The sequence below is a fragment of the Protopterus annectens genome, chromosome 1.part2 (genome assembly GCF_019279795.1).
Source record: "Protopterus annectens isolate FY-2018-M chromosome 1.part2, PAN1.0, whole genome shotgun sequence".
Classification (NCBI taxonomy): Eukaryota; Metazoa; Chordata; order Ceratodontiformes; family Protopteridae; genus Protopterus; species Protopterus annectens.
The window spans coordinates 902500354-902521819 of NC_056727.1; the positions used below are offsets into that span (position 1 = coordinate 902500354).

The following is a 21466-nucleotide window of genomic DNA, read 5'->3' on the forward strand; positions in this document are numbered from 1 at the left end:
AGGCCCTTAATTTACTATATACACTAGTATCTAATTTCAATAAACCCCAATTCCTCTGTATTATCCTCACCATAGATTCCGTGTCACAATTATATGTGGTTATAAAAAACAAACCTTCCTTGATTTTATTTTCCTTTTTCACTTCAAATTCAACCAACAACTAACCTATGTCTGTACCATTTTTTAATATGGGCTGATAAATCCCTCCCTTTCTTTTATCTATAATCTCCACCTTAATAGCTTGTACCAGGGTCTCGGGGTAACCTCTTTTCAAAAACATTCCTGTAATAAAATCTAGTTTCTTTTCAAAATTTAAGTAGTTATTAACCATTCTGGCAGCCCTGACCATCTGCCCTTTAATTATAGCCCTTTTCTGTGGTCAGGGTGCCAGCTCTGATATTCCAAATAAGAATTCAAAAAGGTAGGTTTTCTATAAATATTTGATATAAGACTCCTTTTATCGTTATCAACTGTCAAATGGACATCTAAATAATTTATTTCAGTATAACTATAAATAAAGGTAAATTTTAAAAAATCGACCGAACTGTTAATATATTCCAGGAATGCTGCCAACCTCTGAATGTCACCATCCCAAATTTTAAAAATATCATCCAAAAATCGCATATATTTCTGGATGAATTTATTAAAATCACTTTGAAACACATATTCTTGTTCCCAATAGGACATAACATAATTTGCATAAATGGGGGCACACGCTGCCCCCATTGCTACTCCAGTAGCCTGCTTATAGTAGCTGCCCTCAAAAAACAAAAAATTGTTGTTTAATACCATGTCCATAAGGGATACAAAAACATTTATTTGATCCTGATCAAATGACCCTATCTTATTTAGCTGATTCACCAACCATTCTAGCCCAATACTATTAGGAATCACTGAATATAAATTACAAACATCAGTAGTAAGTAAAATAGTTGAAGGGCCTATTCTCACATCATTTAGTTGGGATAAAAAATGCCATGAGTCCTTAGTAATGTAATTGAACATTTTTAACCCCCCTTGGAGATGAAAATCTAAATATTTACTTATAAAGCAAGTTTTATTCCTTTTACCATCCACAATCGGTCTGAAAGAAACATCAATCAGACCCTTGTGAATTTTAGGAATGCCAAAAATATTGCTTATTACCAGAAAATTATTCACCATATACTCAAAATCCATTTCATTGATTTGTCCTTGATAAAGCATATCATTTAGCATCAGGTCGATCTTTGAACAGGCCACATGAATTTCATTTAAAGTTATTTCTTCATATGCTTCCCCTGTTAACATCCTAAACATATAGTCTGAGTAGTCATTTTTATCCATAATCACTATTCCATTGCCCTTGTCGGGCTTCATAAAATGAATGTCCTTATTTGTGATAAGCACATTAAGCACTACAACTTCATCATCAGTCAAATTACTATACACATTTTTCACTTTGTTATTCATATTGCCTTTGAAGTAATCCCGCATTTCTAACTCACAGGCCTTCTCAAACATCATCACTGTATTATTTGTGATAGGATTAAATTTGCTAGGTCTCTTTAGAACACTAGTATTTACTTGTCCATCCTGTAAAAAACTCATTTTAATATTCATTTTCCTAGTTAAGTACTTTAAGTCAATAAGCATGTCAGTAATATTACCTTTCCTACCAGGAATAAAGGTAAATCCTTTAGATAATAATTCAGCGTGTTTAACCTCTATTGACTTACTAGAATAATTGTACACTTTAAAATCCCCATGTTGATTAAATATAATAATGGGTTCACTAGGGCCTGTAACATAATTCGCTTCTTGTATTAAATCAATTAACCCGCTAATGTCTAAATTATTCTCGCTGTCTTCTAAAACGTTTATAACATTATTCATATCAGTATTGCTATTAAATAACAATCCAGCCTTATTATTTACTAAGTGCAGATCAGTAATTATGCTAGTCTCAGGCGAAAAATTTGTTTCACTGTTAAAATAAACTTCATTTGTTCCATTAATAGTCACACAATTGTTTGCATCACAATAATTTGATCCAGATAAAACCATTACATCTAAACCATCATTCATTGTGGTATCTACAGCCTGGTAAATACTTACATTTAATAACGAATCAGTCATTTCACTACTAGGGGGTCCATCCACCCCTTCAGCATCCATTACTACTGTTAATACCTCCATGGGTTGAAATTCTGCTAACTCGCCAATGTTCCCTAACCGTAGTTTGTCTTCAATTCTACCACCCACACTTGATGTTCTCAACCGAACCATCATATGGGCCAAACCACCCGACGCTTCTATCTCCAGTCCTGGCGAAAATCCTTGTGCTGTTTTCATTGCGGACCCCATTTCTTAGGTCTGGCTCCCTGGTCCACGTGTCTCTCAGTCTCCTCTCTCATCCGTTGTGAGTAATTCCCTTCTCGGTTATGCAACCGTTCAGAACGCCTCAGACCCTCTTCCGTAGCACGTTCGTCATGCTGGAGATGCGCGTCCCTTCATGATGACATCATTTCCCCTTCTTTTTCATTTAGATTACCAGTTGCTGATTCCATGTAATTACGATTACCCTTAGACAAGGGATACACCCTCTGATTACGATATTCGTCAGTATCCCTCTGTATTTTACGTGTTTTCCTTTAGAATATAGTATAACAGTCATTTTCAACTGTATTTAAAATGTTTTGATAATTGGTTAAATAATGCTCGAAATATTCAAATCACTTAGTATAGTGTCATTGTCCTGCTCCAATTCATTCATTAAACGAGCTAAAACTTCGTCATTGTATTTTATCATTATTCTCATTAACTCCAACCCTGTTTGATCAAAAAGCTTATGTACTTCCTGGATCATTGCCTCATTCCCAGAAATACCATTTGGATATCTCCATAATCTTAGTCCCCGAGGCACTAGTTCTAGTTCAATATTTCTACTCAAATATCCGTTTCCTAACTGGAGCTTTTTCATAGTATGCAATTTCTTTTCAAAGCTTTTTAATTGTTCTACTAAAGTCAGGTTAACTTTTGAGCCTGTTTTATGACTATTTGAACCATTCTGAAAATCAAATTTTAGATTTTTCCACTGCATTTTATCCAAATGATTTTCCATAAAACCACTAGCTGCTAAAACATTTCTCTTACCGGTCTGTACATTGACATGTTCATTGGCATTTGCCTCCTTATTAACAGACTTATTACTTGTTGTGGGAGTAGGCTGTGTTAACAGTAAGCCCAAACTACCTAGACTACCCAAATTTTTGGGGGAGCCAAGGGATGATGCCTGTTGTTGCTCCACCAAAGTTTTGATTTGTTCCGTATACTCAGACAATTGTTCATTAATTTTGAGTAGTAGCTGTATGATGTCTGAATTGGCCGCCCCAGATACCATGATGCCAAACAAAAAATCCAGATAAACTTAAGAACCAATATTCTTACACGGAAACTCGATCAGTCCAAAACAGTCCAACCAAGGAACTTCTCAAATATACCATTTATTAGACACGCAATTCACAATTGTAGACAAGTTGACCTAGGTTTCGTCTTGAACTTATACAGACTTCATCAGAACTAACACATCTTACTGAAACCACTTCCCTTTATAACACTCCCAGGTTAATTGATTAATTACACTCCCACAAAATTAAAGACACATACCCATCCAGACCATACATACCTAAAAAATATATAAGCTAAAACCATGAATAAAAAAAAACTATATATAATATTAAATAAAATATTATAGTATGTTTTTATTCATGGTTTTAGCTTATGTATGTTTTTAGGTATATGTATGGTCTGATGGGTATGTGTCTTTAATTTTGTGGGAGTGTAATTAATCAATTAACCTGGGAGCGTTATAAAGGGAAGTGGTTTCAGTAAGATGTGTTAGTTCTGATGAAGTGTGTATAAGTTCAAGACGAAACCTAGGTCAACTTGTCTACAATTGTGAATTGTGTGTCTAATAAATGGTATATTTGAGAAGTTCCTTGGTTGGACTGATTTGGACTGATCGAGTTTCCGTGTAAGAATATTGGTTCTTCAGTTTATCTGGATTTTTAGATCTGGATCAAGGTCAAATGGGGCATTTGGCAGGGTAATAGATCGGGCCCCCCAGAGCAGTTCCTCCTGTGACAACCCCCTACTCCCCCGCAGTAGCATCCTTCCCAGCCATTCCAGTGTTCCACTGCTTGGCTGTTTCTCTCCCCGGTTACTACAAGCACTGTTCAAACCTGTCAGTGTGCATACTGCTATCTTATTTACTTCTACAATAATTACAGATATTGAAATAAAATAGCACAAACACTAATAGCCATTTGCTAAACAAACAATACAGTCTCATAGTGAAAACAGACAGTATGAGCAGTAAACTTCTCTGCCCTTGAAACTCACATTCATTGAAACAGCATTAAAACCCCCATCCAGAAAATGCATCTGGCCAGTGGAGGGATTAAGTTTACCTTTGGGCTGTTTTCAAACTATAGGCTCCTTGCACACATTTTTAGGACCATGCATACATGTATGTGTTCTTTGGTTCACCTTCCTGATTGTATTAAATTGTATTTCCTTGTATAATATAGCACCACTTGTTAGAGAATGCGTTTTAAATTTGTAGTTTTGAACATTCTTCCAGTAAGCAGTGAAACAAAATATATGAGCCAATAATGACAAAACTACCCATTTCAGAAAATTGCAACCATAAAAGACAACTCAGACATTTGTCAGTACAATCCACCAATATCAGTCAATAAGCACAATGTCTGCAGAAGTAAAAGTATTCTGAATAACTCCATATTACAGAGATCTCTAACTAATGAAGAGGATGCTACTGGCAAACAACTTTACATTTCAGTGTTTCATCTACAAATTAAGAGCCTGCTGCCCTTGAGTTAACTGCTTATGTAACATTAAAAATGGTAAGCTAATAATATTGCAGTAGGGAATGACTGAAAAACCAACAAGTTCATAATTACTAGGCATCTCATACAACAGAGTACACAGTCAGGAGTGCAGAACCCCTATTCCCCCTTAAACTGCACCAAATAATCAGCAATCAGAAGGACACTGCATTAGTAGCACTCCATCTACATAGTGTGAGAGTAGAATCCACAGCTTTCTGCACCAAAGCCAATTATGCTACTAACATTGCTTTCAAATTCTACAGCACAAACAGTGGCTGCCATTTGCTAAACAAGACAGGTAGTTGCACATTAAAAAACAGACTTAACATGAGTAACAGTAAATTTCTCTTCCTTGAAACTCACATTTCCATGAAAATGCACTGAAACTCATAATCCATTGAAAATGCACTGAAACTGAAACTCACAATTCTATCAGGAGTCTAGTAGTTTGTGTAGAGGTTTCAGGCTCTTGTCAACACTGAAGCTCAGAATTCCTTCAGGCTGTTGTCTCTTGTAACCAAATTACAGGGTCAAGCCTGATCAAGTTAATTGACTAACCTGGACCCCCCCACTAGGGCATTACATACCATACCTCTCAACCTCTTAGCACAAGAAATCTGGACAAAGGCCAAATAATGGGGACATATTTCAGATAGTGCTCTTATAGACTTAGAAAGTTGCTAGAATAATAGGAGTTGTCTTAGCATGCATTTTCTGAAGGCCATGAAGTCTGAAACTCAAATGTATGACTTTATTTAGTTATTTCAGTCCTCAGTGATTTGCCAGAAAACCATAAATTTTATGAGAAGTAGGCCAAAAATATGAGCCACAAATCTGTACAGTTGATAATTATGCATGCAACTCAACCTCTTAGTACAGGACATCTGGACAAAGCCTAAAATAATGGAGATACAATGGCCCAAAATAGGTATAGATTTTAAATATTGCTCTTTTTAACTTTGAAAGTTGGTAGAATAACAAGATTTGTGTTACCATGTATTTTTCTGAAGGATATGAAGTCTGATACTCATAGATATAATCATTTAGAGACTTCAGTCTTCCATGAATTACCAGAAGACCACAGATTTTATGAGGAATTAGCCAAACATATGAGGCAAAAATCTGGTCGGCTAAGAGGTATGCATACCTCTCAATCTCTTCGTGTAAAAAGTCTGGACAAAACCTAAAGTAATGGAGATACAATGGCCTAAAAATGTGGATAGATTTTAAATATTGCTCTTTTTAACTTTGAAAGTTGCTAGAATAACAGGATTTGTGTTGGCATGCATTTTCTGAAGATTAAGAAGTTGGAAACTCATATATATGTCATTATTTAGTGACTTCAGTCCTCCGTGAATTGCCAAAAAAACACAAATTTTATGAGAAACAGACCAAAACTGTGAGGCTAAATCTGGACAGTTGAGAGGTATGTTGAGACACACACACACACACACACACACACACACACACACACACCTACCTTCTCTCTGCTCTCACACAGCGACACACATGCATACACCTTCTCTCTCACACAGCAACACACACACTTTCTCACTCATACAGAACAGAACCAATAGTTTAAGTTATACACACACACACACTTTATCTCTCATATGAATATAATGGCTAGCTTAAATTACAAACACACACACACACACACACTTTCTCTCTCATACAGAAATGGAACAGTTAGTTTACATTACATGCACATACATATGAACACATACTTTCTGTCTAGTTTAAATTACACTTTTACACATGCATACGTACATCCACACACACGTGCACAAACACACAAACTCACACTTATCTTCTGTCTTAGAGGAATGGCCAGTTTAAGTTCCACATGTAAGTGTGGAATGCGTTTACTTCCTACTTCCATGGTGCTGACGCATGCATGGTTCTCCTTAAAGGAGATGACGCCACCACAGCAGTGTTTAGAAGGTTTTTTTTTTGTTTTATTTTAAGTATATTATTGAAATGAATGCTTAAGCCTCCCGGCCAGAGTGACTTCACCCCCGCCACGGGGCCCCAGGTGACCGCCTATGTCTTCTGCTGCTGGATCTGGCTCTGCTCTTTGACAAACTCTGTTTGGACAGAGGAACCAGTAAGGAGTGTCCTTTTTCCCTTTTATTTGCTGTATATTTAGGGCCAGTGGCAAGAAAGCGACTCAAAAATTCAACGGTATAACTGGTATGGAAATTAAGAAAAGTTAGCCATATTTGCAGATGATGATATTTTGTACTTGAGCAATCCAGAATAGGACATCTCAGTGTTGTAGGACATTTTGAGACAGTTTCAAGTCTTTTTGGGTTATAAATAAATGAAGAGGGAAAAAAAACAAGGGCTATAGCTGTAAACTATATACTTACATATAAAATAGTTCAGCAATACCCATGTTTATGGGGACATTATAAAATGAAGTATTTAGGTGAATAAACTGATGGAAGCTAAGGAATGTGGGAAGAGACTAACCAAAATATAGTACAAAAATTTAAAAAAATAAGGGAACTCTTGATTATGGATGTAGATAATAAGATACAAGCAGATAAAAAGATTTTAGTCCCTTTTAAAAAGAGGGAGGAGCATAGGTTGACATACAAGAGTGGAGGAAGATGTGCACAGGTGGATTATATCTTATGTAGAAGGGCCAGTCTGAAGGAGATTGGAGAATGTAAAGTGGTGGCAGGGGAAAGTGCAGTTAGGCAGCATAGGATGGTGGTTTGTAGGATCACATTGGTGATCAAGAAGAGGAGGAGGAGTGTGAAGGCAGCACCTAGGATCAAATGGTGGAAATTGAAAAAGGGTAATTGTGAGGTGGAGTTCAGGGAAGAGTTAAGACAGCCATTGGGTGGCAGCGAAGAGTTACCAAATAGCTGGGTAACTACAGCAGAGCTAGTAGGGGAGATGGCTATAAAGGTGCTTGGTGTGACATCTGGAAAGAGGAAGGAGGACAAGGAGACCTGGTGATGGAATGAGGAAGTACAGGAGAGTATACAGAGAAAGAGGTTGGTGAAAAAGTGGGATTGTCAGAGAGATGAAGAAAGTAGACAGGAGTATAAGGAGATGAGGTGCATGGCAAAGAGAAAGGTGGCGAAGGCTAAGGATAAGGCGTATGAAGAGTTGTATGAAAGGTTAGACAATAAGGAGGGAGAAAAGGACCTGTACCGATTGGCTAGACAGAGAGACCGAGCTAGTAAAGATGTGCAACAGGTAAGGGTGATAAAGGATAATGAGGGAAACATACTCACAAGCAAGGAGAGTGTGTTGAGCAGATGGAAAGAGTTACTTTGAGGGGTTGATGAATGAAGAGAATGAGAGGGAGAGAAGGTTGGATGATGTGTGGATAGTGACTCATGAAGTGCAGTGGATTATCAAGGAGGAAGTAAGGATAGCTATGAAGAGGATGAAGAATGGAAAGGCTGTTGGTTCAGATGACATACTTGTGGAAGCATGGAAGTGTTAGGTGAAATGGGAGTGGAGTTTTTAACTAGATTGTTTAATTAAATCTTGGAAAGTGAGAGGATGCCTGAGGAATGGAGAAAAAGTGTTTTGGTACCGATTTTTAAGAATAAGGGTGATGTGCAGAGCTGTAGTAACTACAGAGGGATTAAATTGATCAGTCACAGCATGAAGTTATGGGAAAGAGTAGTGGAAGCTAGGTTAAGAAGGGAGGTGATGATTAGTGATCAGCAACATGGTTTCATGCCAGGAAAGTGCACTACAGATGCGATGTTTGCTCTGAGTGTGTTGATGGAGAAGTACAGAGAAGGTCAGAAGGAGTTGCATTATGTCTTTGTGGAGAGGAGTTGTGGTATTGCATGAGGAAGTCAGGAGTGTCAGAGAAGTATGTAAGAGTGGTACAGGATATGTACGAGGGTAGTGTGACAGCGGTGAGGTCTGTGGTGGGAGTGACTGATGCGTTTAAGGTGGCGGTGGGATTACATCAAGGATCAGCTCTGAGCCCTTTCTTATTTGCAGTGGTGATGGACAGGTTGAGAGACTAGATCAGACAGGAGTCCCAGTGGACTATGATGTTTGCAGATGACATTGTGATCTGTAGTGAGAGTAGGGAACAGATGGAGGAGACCCTGGAGATGTGGAGATATGCTGTAGAGAGAAGAGGAATGAAGGTCAGCAGGACTAAGACAGAATATATGTGTGTGAATGAGAGGGAGGATAGAGGAATGGTGAGGATGCAGGGAGTAGAGGTGGTGAAGGTGGATGAGTTTAAATACTTGGGATCAACAGTTCAGAGTAATGGTGAGTGTGGAAGAGATGTGAAGAAGAGAGTACAGGCAGGATGGAGTGGGTGGAGAAGAGTGTCAGGAGTGATTTGTGACAGACGAGTACCAGTAAGAGTGAAAGGGAAGGTCTACAAGAGGGTAGTGAGACAGCTATGTTATATGGGTTGGAGACGGTGGCATTGACAAAAAGGCAGGAGTCAGAGCTAAACGTGGCAGAGTTAAAGATGTTAAGATTTGCACTGGATGTGGCCAGCCCAGGTGGGAAGGTTTGGAGACAAAGCCAGAGAGGCAAGATTATGTTGGTTTGGACATGTGCTGAGGAGGGATGCAGAGTATATTGGGAAAAAGATGCTAAGGATGAAGCTGACAGGTAACAGGAAAAGAGGAAGGCCTAAGATAAGATTTATGGATATGGTGAGAGAGGACATGCAGGTGGGTGGTGTGACAAGATGCAGAGGTCAGGAAGAAATGGAAACATGATCCTCTGTGGCGACCCCTAACGGGAGCAGCCGAAAGAAGAAGTTTTATAACAGGTTGGGCATAGTTTATCAACCAGGGGAGAAGTTATGTACAATAATTAATAGAGTTGAACAAATCTATTTGGAGATGAGGAGGGAAAGAGTTACATGGGATTAGTTTATCCTCCCCCACAGAGCAAGGTGATTCTAAATTGCCTGATTTGAATGGATATATATATATATATATATATATATATATATATATATATATATAAGCAAGCAAAATGGTGGAAAGGGATGATGATGAAAAGGGGGAAATTCGAGAAATAAGGAGAGAATAGGATTTTGGGTCTCTCATCTTTAAGGAGAATAACAACAATCATATAGAATATTATATTCATAAAATAAACTCTTAAGGGAATAAAAAAAGGAGATTTTGCCAGTAGAGATTAACACAAGTCTGTGTATAAAACATGGGCAAGAGGGGAATGGGATTTATATTGGCAACAAATAACTGTAGAGAGAGAAAGGTTATAGAGTGAGACACGACCAAGCATAAGCTTGGACTGCCAGTAAAAAATTGTCTTCCCTAACAGAGACACTGATATCAGAGTACAGGCAGAAGTGAAGGGAGAGCTAAGTGAAAGACCAGCCCCGGTAGAGTTTTCAGTCATGTTGAGAACAGAAGCCGGTGTTAAAAAAGAGATAATTAGTAGTGCATATGTTATTTGCATGTTATCTGTAAAAGTCAATCAGAGAAGGTTAGAAAAGATTGGGAAGACAATTTACAAAGGAACAATGGGAATATATCTGTATGACTCCCAAGTATGCAACAAAGTCCAGAAGGCTTAGGATCTTTGCTTGGAAGTGTTTACATTGGTATTTTTATACTCCGAGCAAACTTCAGAGAATTTTTCCTCAGGTAGATAGCAAATGCTTTAGGTTAGATGGAAAAGCGAATGGTAACAGGGAGCATGTTTTTGGGGACAGAAATAAGTTGGAAGATTTTAATAATTCCCTGCAGACTACGATGTCAGAATTTTTGAGAAGCAAATGACTGTAACAAAGGAAGTGATTATTATTATTTTTTTTTTAAATAAGAAACATCTTAATTAAATTCTCTTGTATGACACAGGCCATGTTACATTTATATAAATGACAATAAATCATAGCAACACAACCTCAGTTGCAAACATTATACATTTCAAACCGTGTTGACACAACTGTAGCTGCAAACATGCATCACCTTTAAGACATCCAGTCATTGTTAGTCAACCATTACATAGCTCATTCAAATCCTTCCTTCTGTTAAACATCGTTCCATTGTTTTCCTATGTGATTTGCTCTTACCCTTTTCTAAAGATCCCAATTCCAGTTGTTTTAACTTTGTTCCTATTTTCACTACTTCTAGTAAAGTTGGTTTAGACTTTGATTTCCATTTTCCAGTAATTTCTTTTTTGGCAGTCATCATAATTAGACTCAGCAAGGCCTTACTATGTCTAGGCAATTCCGAGTTTGTATCATAGCTCAAAAGGATCATTTTTCTAGTCACTCCAACTTGCTCACCCAGCATCTCTGACAGAGCATTCTACAGGGAATCTTTAAAGTCTGACAACTCATTGCACTCCCAGAAAATGTGTTCCTAGTTACTCTTTCTGTCCCATCACACCTCCAACATTTGCTGTGTACCTGAGGAAAAATTCTTTGAAGTCTGCTTAGGGTATAAAAATATCTGTGTAAGCACTTCCAGGCAAAGATCCAAAATATTCTAGATTTTGTTGCATATGTGGGAAACATACATATACCCCCCCCCCCCCATTGTTTCTTTGTGAATTGCTTATCTAATCTCTCTTCCCAGTCCTTCTTAACCTCCTCAGATTGATTCTTATAGTTAGCATGCACTATTGTATATGCTGTACTAATTATTCCTTTCTTAATGGCAACTTCTATTCTAGATTCTACTATACCAGTGCTAGTGTTTTGTTTAAGACTCCTCTATTTCTTTCTCTTTGCCTATGATCCGATGTCAATCCTTGATAAGAAAGACAATCTTTAGCCTGCAGTCCAAATAAGTTCCTGGCATCTTCCCATTCTATTACCTTTCCATCTCTAGTTATTTGCTCCCAGTACCTTGGTTCATTTGCCAGTTTTCTCCAATAGAGTCTCACCCCCTCTTGCCTAATGTCTGTATCCCTAATTGTAGTCATACCTATCAGCAGAATCTCCTTTCTCCATTCCCGTGTTTGCTTAATTCTTAGAAGACCTTCTGCTACTTTATGGATATAATATTCTGTATGATTATTGTTGTTCTCCTTAAAGGTCTTCATCCAAAATCCCAGTCTCTCCCTGTTACTTGGGTTTTCCCTGTTTCATCATCAAGGAAGTGATTATTTTAAGCTGAGATAGAATCTTAATTGCTTGTACATAGTAAGGCCTAACTATGCTTAATGCTATTGGCTGCCAAAAAAAAGCAAATAGTAAAAAGTGGAAGTCAAAATCTAAACCATTTGTAAATGAAGTACTGAATACTATAAAGGAGATAGTGGGATCTTTAGAAAAGGGAAGGCACAAATTACATAGAAATACATGGGATTTGTGAGACCAGTACATGCAGGGTAATGTTCAAGAGGAGGCATAAAAATACATGGGTTTTGTGGTACCAGTACATGCAGGATAATGTTCAAGAGGAGGAGTGAGGTTTAAGGAAAGGCAAGAATATACCAGTTTATGTATGTTGGAGTGAATAGTAATTGTTAAAAATAAAGAAAACGTGTAATGTAACATATAATGCATGACAAATCTAAGTATGGGTTTTTTTTTCTATTAATGTATGAACCTATGTCATAAGTTATAATTTAATAAAGAAAAGGTGTTTTAAAACAGAAGTGTAATCTTAGATTGCCATTTTCCCACCCATTTCTCCTGTGTGAAGTCTTCTTCTAGTGGTATATGCCCAGCAAGCATAGTAAAGTAAATGAGTGAATGATTCATTGAAGATAGTGTACACACTGTAAGTAGTATGTTATAGTGTAAGCTCTGAACACAAGTCAGCAACAATGCTTAGTTCTGTAATTACAGCAGGCCTGTAAGTAATGCAGGACATGCAAAACTCAAAAAGGGAGTGGAGTCCATATATCTTATAAATAATTTGCATGTGAGGATAGGATATAGTTAACAAAGTACTTTTTAGATGTACCATAATTTATTTTCTCTTCTTTTTCAGAGATTGTACGTGTCGGTGATAACAAGAAGGTGCACATGATTGAGCTAATTCCAAATGAACAGCTCATTGCTGTCATCTCAGGACGAAACCGCCACGTACGGCTTTTTCCTGTGGCTGCCTTAGATGGTCGAGAAAGTGAATTTTTTAAACTGGTAGAAACAAAGGGATGCCAAACACTGGTCTCTGGACAGGTGCGCCACAGAGGTTTTACATGCCTTTGTGTAGCAATGAAGCGTCAAGTTCTTTGTTATGAACTAAATCAAAGCAAAGTACGCCATAAAAAAACGAAGGAGTTCCAGGTCCCCGGGATTGTTCAGTGGATGGCTGTTTTCAGTGACCGTCTGTGTGTGGGTTTCCAGTCCGGATTTATGAGGTACCCTTTGCATGGTGATGGGAACCCACAAACTTTACTTCACCCAGATGACCATACACTGTCTTTCCTTACACAGCAGCCAGTGGACGCAATTTGTGCTGTAGAAATTTCATGCAAGGAGTACTTGCTGTGTTTTAGTAATGTGGGAGTTTATGTGGACTGTCAAGGTAGAAGATCACGGCAGCAAGAACTGATGTGGCCAGCCATTCCAACTTCATGCTGTAAGTTTTTAACTAAATGGAGAGTGACATGATAGGATTTTATCCCAAAAGAGCAGTTTAGATTGTACAGATTACTGGATTTTGAAAATCAGATTTTCAATTTCAGCAAAATGCCCAGCAGCATTATAAATGTTTTAATATGTGTAAGGGATATTAATTATAGAAGATATATTGCACATGACCTATACATTGCAAACACAAGAAAATTGTTTAATTAGACAAAAGTTCTTTTGGTGATTGATGCAAAGATGCGTAATTTGCTTAGTTGGTCTTACTCAGAGAATGAATGGGCAAGTAAAAATATGTGAATGGATACAAAGATTTCCTATCAAAACTGTCATAAGTGTTGTATTTGCAAAGTTGTTATTGTAAACAAATGCACCAGTTTCTGGTCCTATGTTAGATTGTTGAGCTCCAGTTCTATGATTTATTTAAATGGTCTTTATATATAAATAGAACCTGCTGGAGAGACAGGTATATATCCCAGAGACTACCCCTTCTCTGGAACAGGATCCTTACCCATGTGAAGCAGAGTACCTCCTTAACCCAGTTCATGTGTAACTTAGACAATTGGATAGAAAATGGGAAATTAATCCTTTGTTTGGCACCTATGTCGCTAGTCGACTAGCAGTCTTTAAAATTTTTATCTCTCTAGACACTGCATACACTTTTCTAGGATACTGGATTTTTCAGAGATATGGGATACATGGCTAAGCTTAGAAAGGTAAACTACCAACAGTTCATCCAAGTAAGGCCAGGTGCACAGCAAAAAAAAAAAACCTGATATACACCAGCACACGAGCCAGCACTCCTCACACTATGGTGAATGGATAAATAAGTAGCACAATTCCTTACTAAGCAAACATAGCTTTATTCCACAACAACAGCATACCGGTTTTGGCTTAATGAGCCTTCATCAGTGCTTCAGCCTGTCTAGAAAGCTTAGGCCCTTCCTTGTGAGTTCTGTGTCCACCATCAGCCAATATGCTAGTTCAAGAAGGGTATATGGGCATACCAAGAACTTATAGCTTTCTTACTGCTGGACTCCATCACTTGTAACCAGCCATATCTGCCAGTTTCATTGCAGAGACTCAGGTAGATAAGTACCCCTTTGGGGACCCCTCTTTTCAGTAAACTTTTATGAGAATTTTTTTCTTATGATTATTAAAAAAACAGAAAGTGTGACTGTGAGTGTCAGATTCCTTACACGTTGCATGTTTTGTCTTGGATCTGAACATGACATAAAATTTTGTCCAATTTGAGGGGGTGTTCACCCTTAAAAACTATCCAGAGTACATTAATTTCCATGAAGACTTATCATGATTACATACACCTCTAGACCTTCAGTTGCATTGCTTTGAGTCATCCCCTTTGTCCTTCAACATTGCCTCCTTCAGTTGAAAAGGAAACAAAAAACTAGTAAAGAAGAGCTAGGTAGTATCCAGATGCCCACATTTCTTTATCAGTCTAAGATGAACCACTTTACCAAAGTACTTTTGAAGTCTTTGGTCTATGTGTTGTTTCTTGTGGGCCCTCTGACATTGCCCCTGTGGAAGGAATCTGGCATGTCCAACAAAACTGACTGTATGGTTGATATAGCTAGTATGGGGGAACCTAGCATAGTTTTAACTTAGGTTAAAGGGGGTTATTCATCATCTCCTTGTTCATGAGGACAATCAGAGCTCTCTAATGGAAATTAGACATTCTGCTTCTACCCATAGAACTATACATCTGGATGTTACCCTTAAGAGTAGTCAAATAAAATAAAATAAAAACTATTTCTCCACCCTCTACTAAACCTTCAAGTCAGAAGTCCAGTAAAGATGACTAGTTTAACTTTGCACAGGGTCTTTTTAAAGCCCTTTAAGTCTCTCAGACTGGTCAACACACTTCTTCCTCTTGTTTCTACTCCATTAAAAAGCAAAAGAGTCACTTCCTTTTCCTCCTCAGAAATCCAGAAAACACAGCAGCCAATGCAGAATTTTTCACAGAAACTCTGTACAGCCATGTCAATGGCTGCACAGAGGCTGCCGTACCTACAAGAAGTAAGCCCAAAACAAACTCCCAAAAACAAACCAACCTGGCGGCATACCAGACTAAACAGGTTATACAACAAAAGGAAAACAAATCATGACTAAAATCAGGAAGTGTAACTCCCATAAATATAAAAACTCTTTCTTCAAAATAAACAGGCAGCTAAGGGGGCTAATTAAGTCCAGTAAATCCAATTTTGAGATCAAGATAACATCCCAGGCAAAATGCGATCATAAGGCCTTCTTCTGCTATGTCAGAAACCTCAAAGGCAGCACACAGCAATGAGCTGAACTGGTGGTTAATGGTGTCACATTCACTGAGCCAGGCACTATAGCAAATCTACTGGCTGAAAAATTCACTTCCAACTTTAACTCCCACTCAACCCCAGCCACCTCTCAAGAAATTCTTTCAAACATAACCCCTGCAAATATAAATAGAGAGGATGTCTTGACTGCACTCTTTAAGGCCAAGAACAAAGCCTCAGTAGTTCCCAATAATATCCCAGAATGCCTCCTGAATAGTCTAAAAGATGACCTATTAGGGCCACTGGAGTTACTATTTAACTGTAGTTTTAAAATAGGCTTCATGCCATGAGAATGGAGAGCTACAACAGTCATCCCTCTTCATAAGAGCAGACCATCAACAGGTCCTGAAAACTACAGACCCATTAGTTTGACTAGTCTTATATGCAAAGCCATGGAAAGAGGTATCATGGAAATGATCGACAAAAACATAGGAAATCCATTCCAGTTTGGCTTTGTCAAAGGAAGATCATGCCTACTCAACCTGGTGGACTTCTTTGAGAAGGTCACCAAGGCAATGGATGTGGGTAAAACAGTGCATATTGCCTACCTTGACCTGACTAAAGCACTTGGTACAATACCCCACAATGGCATTGATAACAAAATTATGGAATTAGGCATAAACCCCTATATAACATGCTGAATAGACAGCTGGCTCACAGATAGGACCCAGGACCTGGGAAGTTCGGATTGGTGAGACCACCACCTCAAAGAGGCTAGTCATCAGTGGAGTCCCTCGAGGCTCTGTGCTGGCCCACTCCTCTTTGGTATGTACTTATCAGAAGTCAAGATTAATGTCAAAGGCCTCTGGCTGACCAAGTTAAATCCCCCCAAGACACTAACATCTTACAAGAGGTTTTAACAGAAACATGACTGGTGCCAAAGCCGTGGCTTAAAACTCAATGCAAAGAAATGCATTATAGTACCTTTTAGGAAGTCAGCCACCCCAGGAATCTACATCATCAATGGAGCACCCTAAGAGTTGACACACTAGTTAGGGTTCTGGGAACACATGAAGACAGTAACCTGGCCTTTGACCAACATGCATTCAAGAGAGTAAGGAAATCCTTTTATGTTGCTCAACTCATAAGTGCATGGCATCTAGTCCTGGGAACTCACTGTACCACTATACTCAGACCTCATCAGACCCATCATTGAGGATAATTCCCCCTTTGGTGTGTATCTGACCAGACACATGCAGCAACTGGAATGTCCGTAAAGGTTCCTTACAAAAAGAATACAGGGCATAAACACAATGTCCTGTGCAGATTGACTAAAAGCCCTATGTCTATACTCTGTCTCCTACAGACTACTAAGAGGTGATCTATGACTGGCATACAAGGCATCCCTGGACCCTGCTCTGATGAAAGTTTTGCACATCTGCAAAACAAACAGTATCAGAACTACTAGATCTGAAGACCTAAATTCTTTCTGCAACATAAATAGGACATGTTAGAGAGACAGATATTTATCTCAGAGAATTCCCTTTCTCTGGAAAGGCTCCTTATCCGTGTAAAACAAAGTCTATTCTTAACCTTATTTAAGTGTAACTTGGACCACTGGATAGGAAATCCAGAAATTCACCCCTGGTCTGGCACCCAGGTCTCTGACAGACAGACAGGCAGTCAGTAAATGATGTCATAACCAACAATCACCCCTGTATAAACATCTAAAACATATGACTTGTGTGACACCTTTGGGTTGCATGGCTAGGCTTATAAAGGCTTGTTAATTGGAAATTCTTCTGCAGAAGTCTTCAAAAACTTAGATGAAAGAGGGAAACTTATGCAGTGTGTTAAATATTTCTTTTTTTCTCTCTATCTCTCTGGTTCTTGAGTTTCAAAGGGATTGTACAGTTAATCCAGGACCATTTTTGTAAGCCATCTAAATCAAACAAAAAAAATCTGGGTAGTTTAAAAAGAAATAGCAGAGACCCCAGTAGAAGGCTTACTGAATCAAAAAGATCCCATTCACAGAGACAATTTCTGACTGTCCTTGCCAAACCCCACCCCCTGGCTTACCTCAGAAGATTGCTGAAAAGCTCTCCCTTTCCCTTCCAGTTTGGGAATCTCTAAACAGCAGATTGTGAGTTTCTAGACATCATAAAAGTGGTTACAAAGTCCACTGGGTATCCTTTCATTCTCCCTCAGGAATACTACAGATTCCCAAAGACTAACACCACCTCATTCCTGCAGTATTTTCAGATCTACTAGTTCAGGGATTCACAGAATCATTTCTTGTAGGTAAGTGGGTGGGGAAAGGTTTTTGTTACATTTTTTTTCTGGTAAAGAAAAGAGGGCTGAAGACCTATTTTAGATCTCTATTGACTAAACACCTTCATATATTTTCCAAGATCAAAGTGTTAGTACTTCAAACCCTATTTCCCCCGCTTCACTTATCCATTCTCAAGAATCGTAGATCTTTTTTTTTTTATGATTCTATGCTTTGAGATTGCATTAGCATATTATTTCTTTGCTATTTGGATTCTCTACCACTTTAAGAGTTTTTATCAAATATCTTGATCTGGTAATGGTCTACTGCAGACGTCAAAGCATACACATTTTCCTTATCTGGACAGTTGCCTAATTTCAGTTAGTCAGGGTCAGGATGTGGGTTTTTGACCCCCCCCCCACGCTTCATACATTATGGACTTCTACCCTGGTACCTTTGTCCGTCATTGGATCTTCTAGTCCCTCCTTTCATTCCCTGGACTAACAGATTTTCAGACTGGGGCCATCCTAGGTGATCTCAATGGCAACTGATTACAGAAGGGGGAGGGATTTTTTACATTATGATGTACCCCGTTGTTCCTCCGCCCTTCCATATGTTTATCCTAAAATCATCAGAGGGTTTCTCCCCTCTTTATGGACCATGCTTCCTTCTCAGGGAGCACCAAGATGAATTTCCCTTTCACCCATGCAAGGCAGTCCTATCCCTCCCTGCCAGCTTTTCAAACACCTGAGCCACCAGGTCATCTGGGCTGTAGTTAGGGCTTTATCCCTCTAAGCCACAGTACTGCATTCCAGTTAGGAAGTGTTCACAGTCTTGGAGTATACAGAGAATCTTCTTCACCTTCTTTGATTCACACTGAACATCAAAAAATCGGTTTACTATCAAATGACTGAAAATCAAAAGACTGAATCTCAAAAAGACTGAAAATTCAAAGTATTGAATACATTTTTAATGCAAGGGACAAACCCCCTGCTAAATATATATATATATATATATATATATATATATATATATATATATATATATAATGTACCAACTCCAACATCACACAACAGTGGAGAAGGGGGAAATTCCCCATCATTCAATATTTTGAATTTTCAGTCTTTTGGGATTCAGACTTTTGGTTTTCAGTCATTTGATAGTAAACCCAAAAAGTCATCCCTGCTGCCTGCACAAAGAGTGGTATTTCTGAAGCGTCTCCAGGACACTTGCCTAATAACTGCCTTCCTTCCACTAGAAAAGATGCAGCCCTTTCATGTCTTCTTCCTGAAACTGTCAAGTTTAGCAAATGCCTTCAGCAATTTCTCAGGGCTCTGTGTTTCATGGGCTTGTACCAGACTTCGGTAACCATTTGAAATGTACATGGAGACTAAATGGTTGAAAAATTAACTTAAATATACTAAGTCTGGGATGGCAGTTTTTCAGAATAGTCTCTCTTCTCGAAGGTATGGTATCTCGGAGTTGGTGTATATAAGTTCAGGGGTTGTGGGGGGCTTGCCCCCTTCAAAAAAGAAGTTTAAAGGAGAAGAATGATTTTCAAGATTTGCTCTTCTCCCAGATTTTCCGTCTTTTTTTTTTCCCTCATCTGCATTTCAACAGTGAGCCTAGACGTCACACGAGGAAGGTCCAGTATGGGCCCAACACTCCCATAGCTCACACAGCTAATTGCATTTCTCAGCGTTGTAAAGATGAAACTACTTTGATCGTCCGAACAAGTTTTGTTTAACGTGAGGACCCCCCCCCAAAACTCTTGTCAGAGTATGGCAATAGAGACTTCAGACCTAGCTTTGGCAGCCCTTCTCCCAAGGTGTTCAGGTACAGGGAATTGGGAAACCACAACACCGATACAAACAACATCAGTCTTGAAGAGATTTATAAGTCATCAATGCCATCAAACCTCTAAACCAACTTTAGACTCCATGCATTCTACATGTGGGGAAAGGCAATACCACTGTGATGTGGTACACAAAAAAAAACATGGGGGCTGGGCAAGATTTTACCCCCTTTGCAAGCTGGCCATGATAGCCTGGGACTTTGCCATTCAGCTCACTCTTTTCTTCCAGGCAACATATATATTCCTTCAGAGCAGAATGCAGTAGGCAGACTCCATGAGCCGATTCAGGACAGACCCTCATGAGTGGATGCTACAGCTGCAGGTCTTCTTATAAGTAGCCCACCAGTGGGGAATCCTTCAAGTAGATCTGTTTGCTTCCAAAGGCAGTGAACATCCAAGACATCTTGGAAAGAGGCCTGGAACACAGCTACATTTTCATTTCTTGGTCAAGGATGTCTCTGTATGCCTTCCTCCCCTTTTCTCTCACTCCCAAGGTTTTACACAAGATAAGGAAAGACCTTCCAAAAATGCTGTTGGTAATCCCCGTGTGGCCCAGACAGCACTGGTTCTCCCTTATAATGTAGCTCTCCAATGGCAGTCACCAGAAAGTAATTCAAATGGTGGACTTGCTAACACAGAAAAAGACATCACTGATACATCCAAGACTTAAAACCCTAAATCTAACTAGATGATAAGTTTGATTTATTTTATGTACGTTTGCTTTGAGGACATGCTACTGATATTTAAGGACGCAAGAAAATCAGCTTCTAGGAAGTCTTATTTCTCAAAATGGAAAATATTTCTCTTTAGTACCAAAAGAACATGATCCATCTCAAACAGGGGCTCCCCAGGTTCTGCATTACCTGCGTGAGCTGCTTAACGTCTAGCTTAGCTTACACTGCAATAAAAGTACCTCTCCGCTTTTTCTGCCTGGTTGCCATTGAATCCTCAGACAGTATTTTAAATAATTACTTGGCTTGGGAGGGCCTTCTGTGTGGAGTCTGCATGTCCTCCCCGTAGTTGGGTAGCGTTCGAAAGACATGCATGCGTAAATGGGTGTGCCTTCGTTGAAGGTTGGGCGTCGAGCTGGCACCTAAGCGTTTCGTAAAAATCTACTGCCAATCATTAGCGGACCGGAGTTCCGCTGTGGCGACCCCTTATTGGGAAAAAGCTGAAAGACAAACAACAACTAAATATTAGGTCACAAAAGAAAAGGGTGGTTCCTCCATAGGATTTACATTGTTTTAGAAAAGTTAGTACAAGCTCCCTTTGACCAAGCAGCAGACTGTTCCATTAATTTGTTAACCTGGAAGACTGTTTTATTGGATGCCCTAGCCTCTGTTAGAAGGTTGTCTGAGTTACAGGCTGTTATGTACATTCAACCTTTCCTAAGCTTTCACAAAGACAGGATGAGTCTGAGAACCAACCCTTCCTTTATGCTGAATGTAGTCTCTGAATTTACCTTTAGCTAAACAATTCAGCTTCCTCCGTTTTCCCTAGTCCACAAAATAAGGGAGAAATAATTCTGCTTAGATGTGCGCAGACAACTCAAGATTTGATTTAGGTAGAATAAAGATTTAAAAAAGCAAGTCAATGTTCTCTCTCTTATGATGAGAAGAAAAAGGGACAGCAAGGTGTAAAAAAACTCTA

General features: G+C 38.8%; 1 protein-coding gene across 2 annotated transcripts in view; it reads left to right on the top strand.

Annotated features, from left to right (window-relative positions):
- Window positions 1-21466, top strand: part of CDC42BPA (CDC42 binding protein kinase alpha) — a 3351611-nt gene that overhangs the window by 2917879 nt on the left and 412266 nt on the right. For both annotated transcript variants that reach the window (XM_044059574.1, XM_044059584.1), the window contains exon 31: window positions 12821-13414. In XM_044059574.1, the coding sequence (XP_043915509.1) occupies window positions 12821-13414 (594 nt within the window). The remainder of the gene's footprint in view (window positions 1-12820; window positions 13415-21466) is intronic.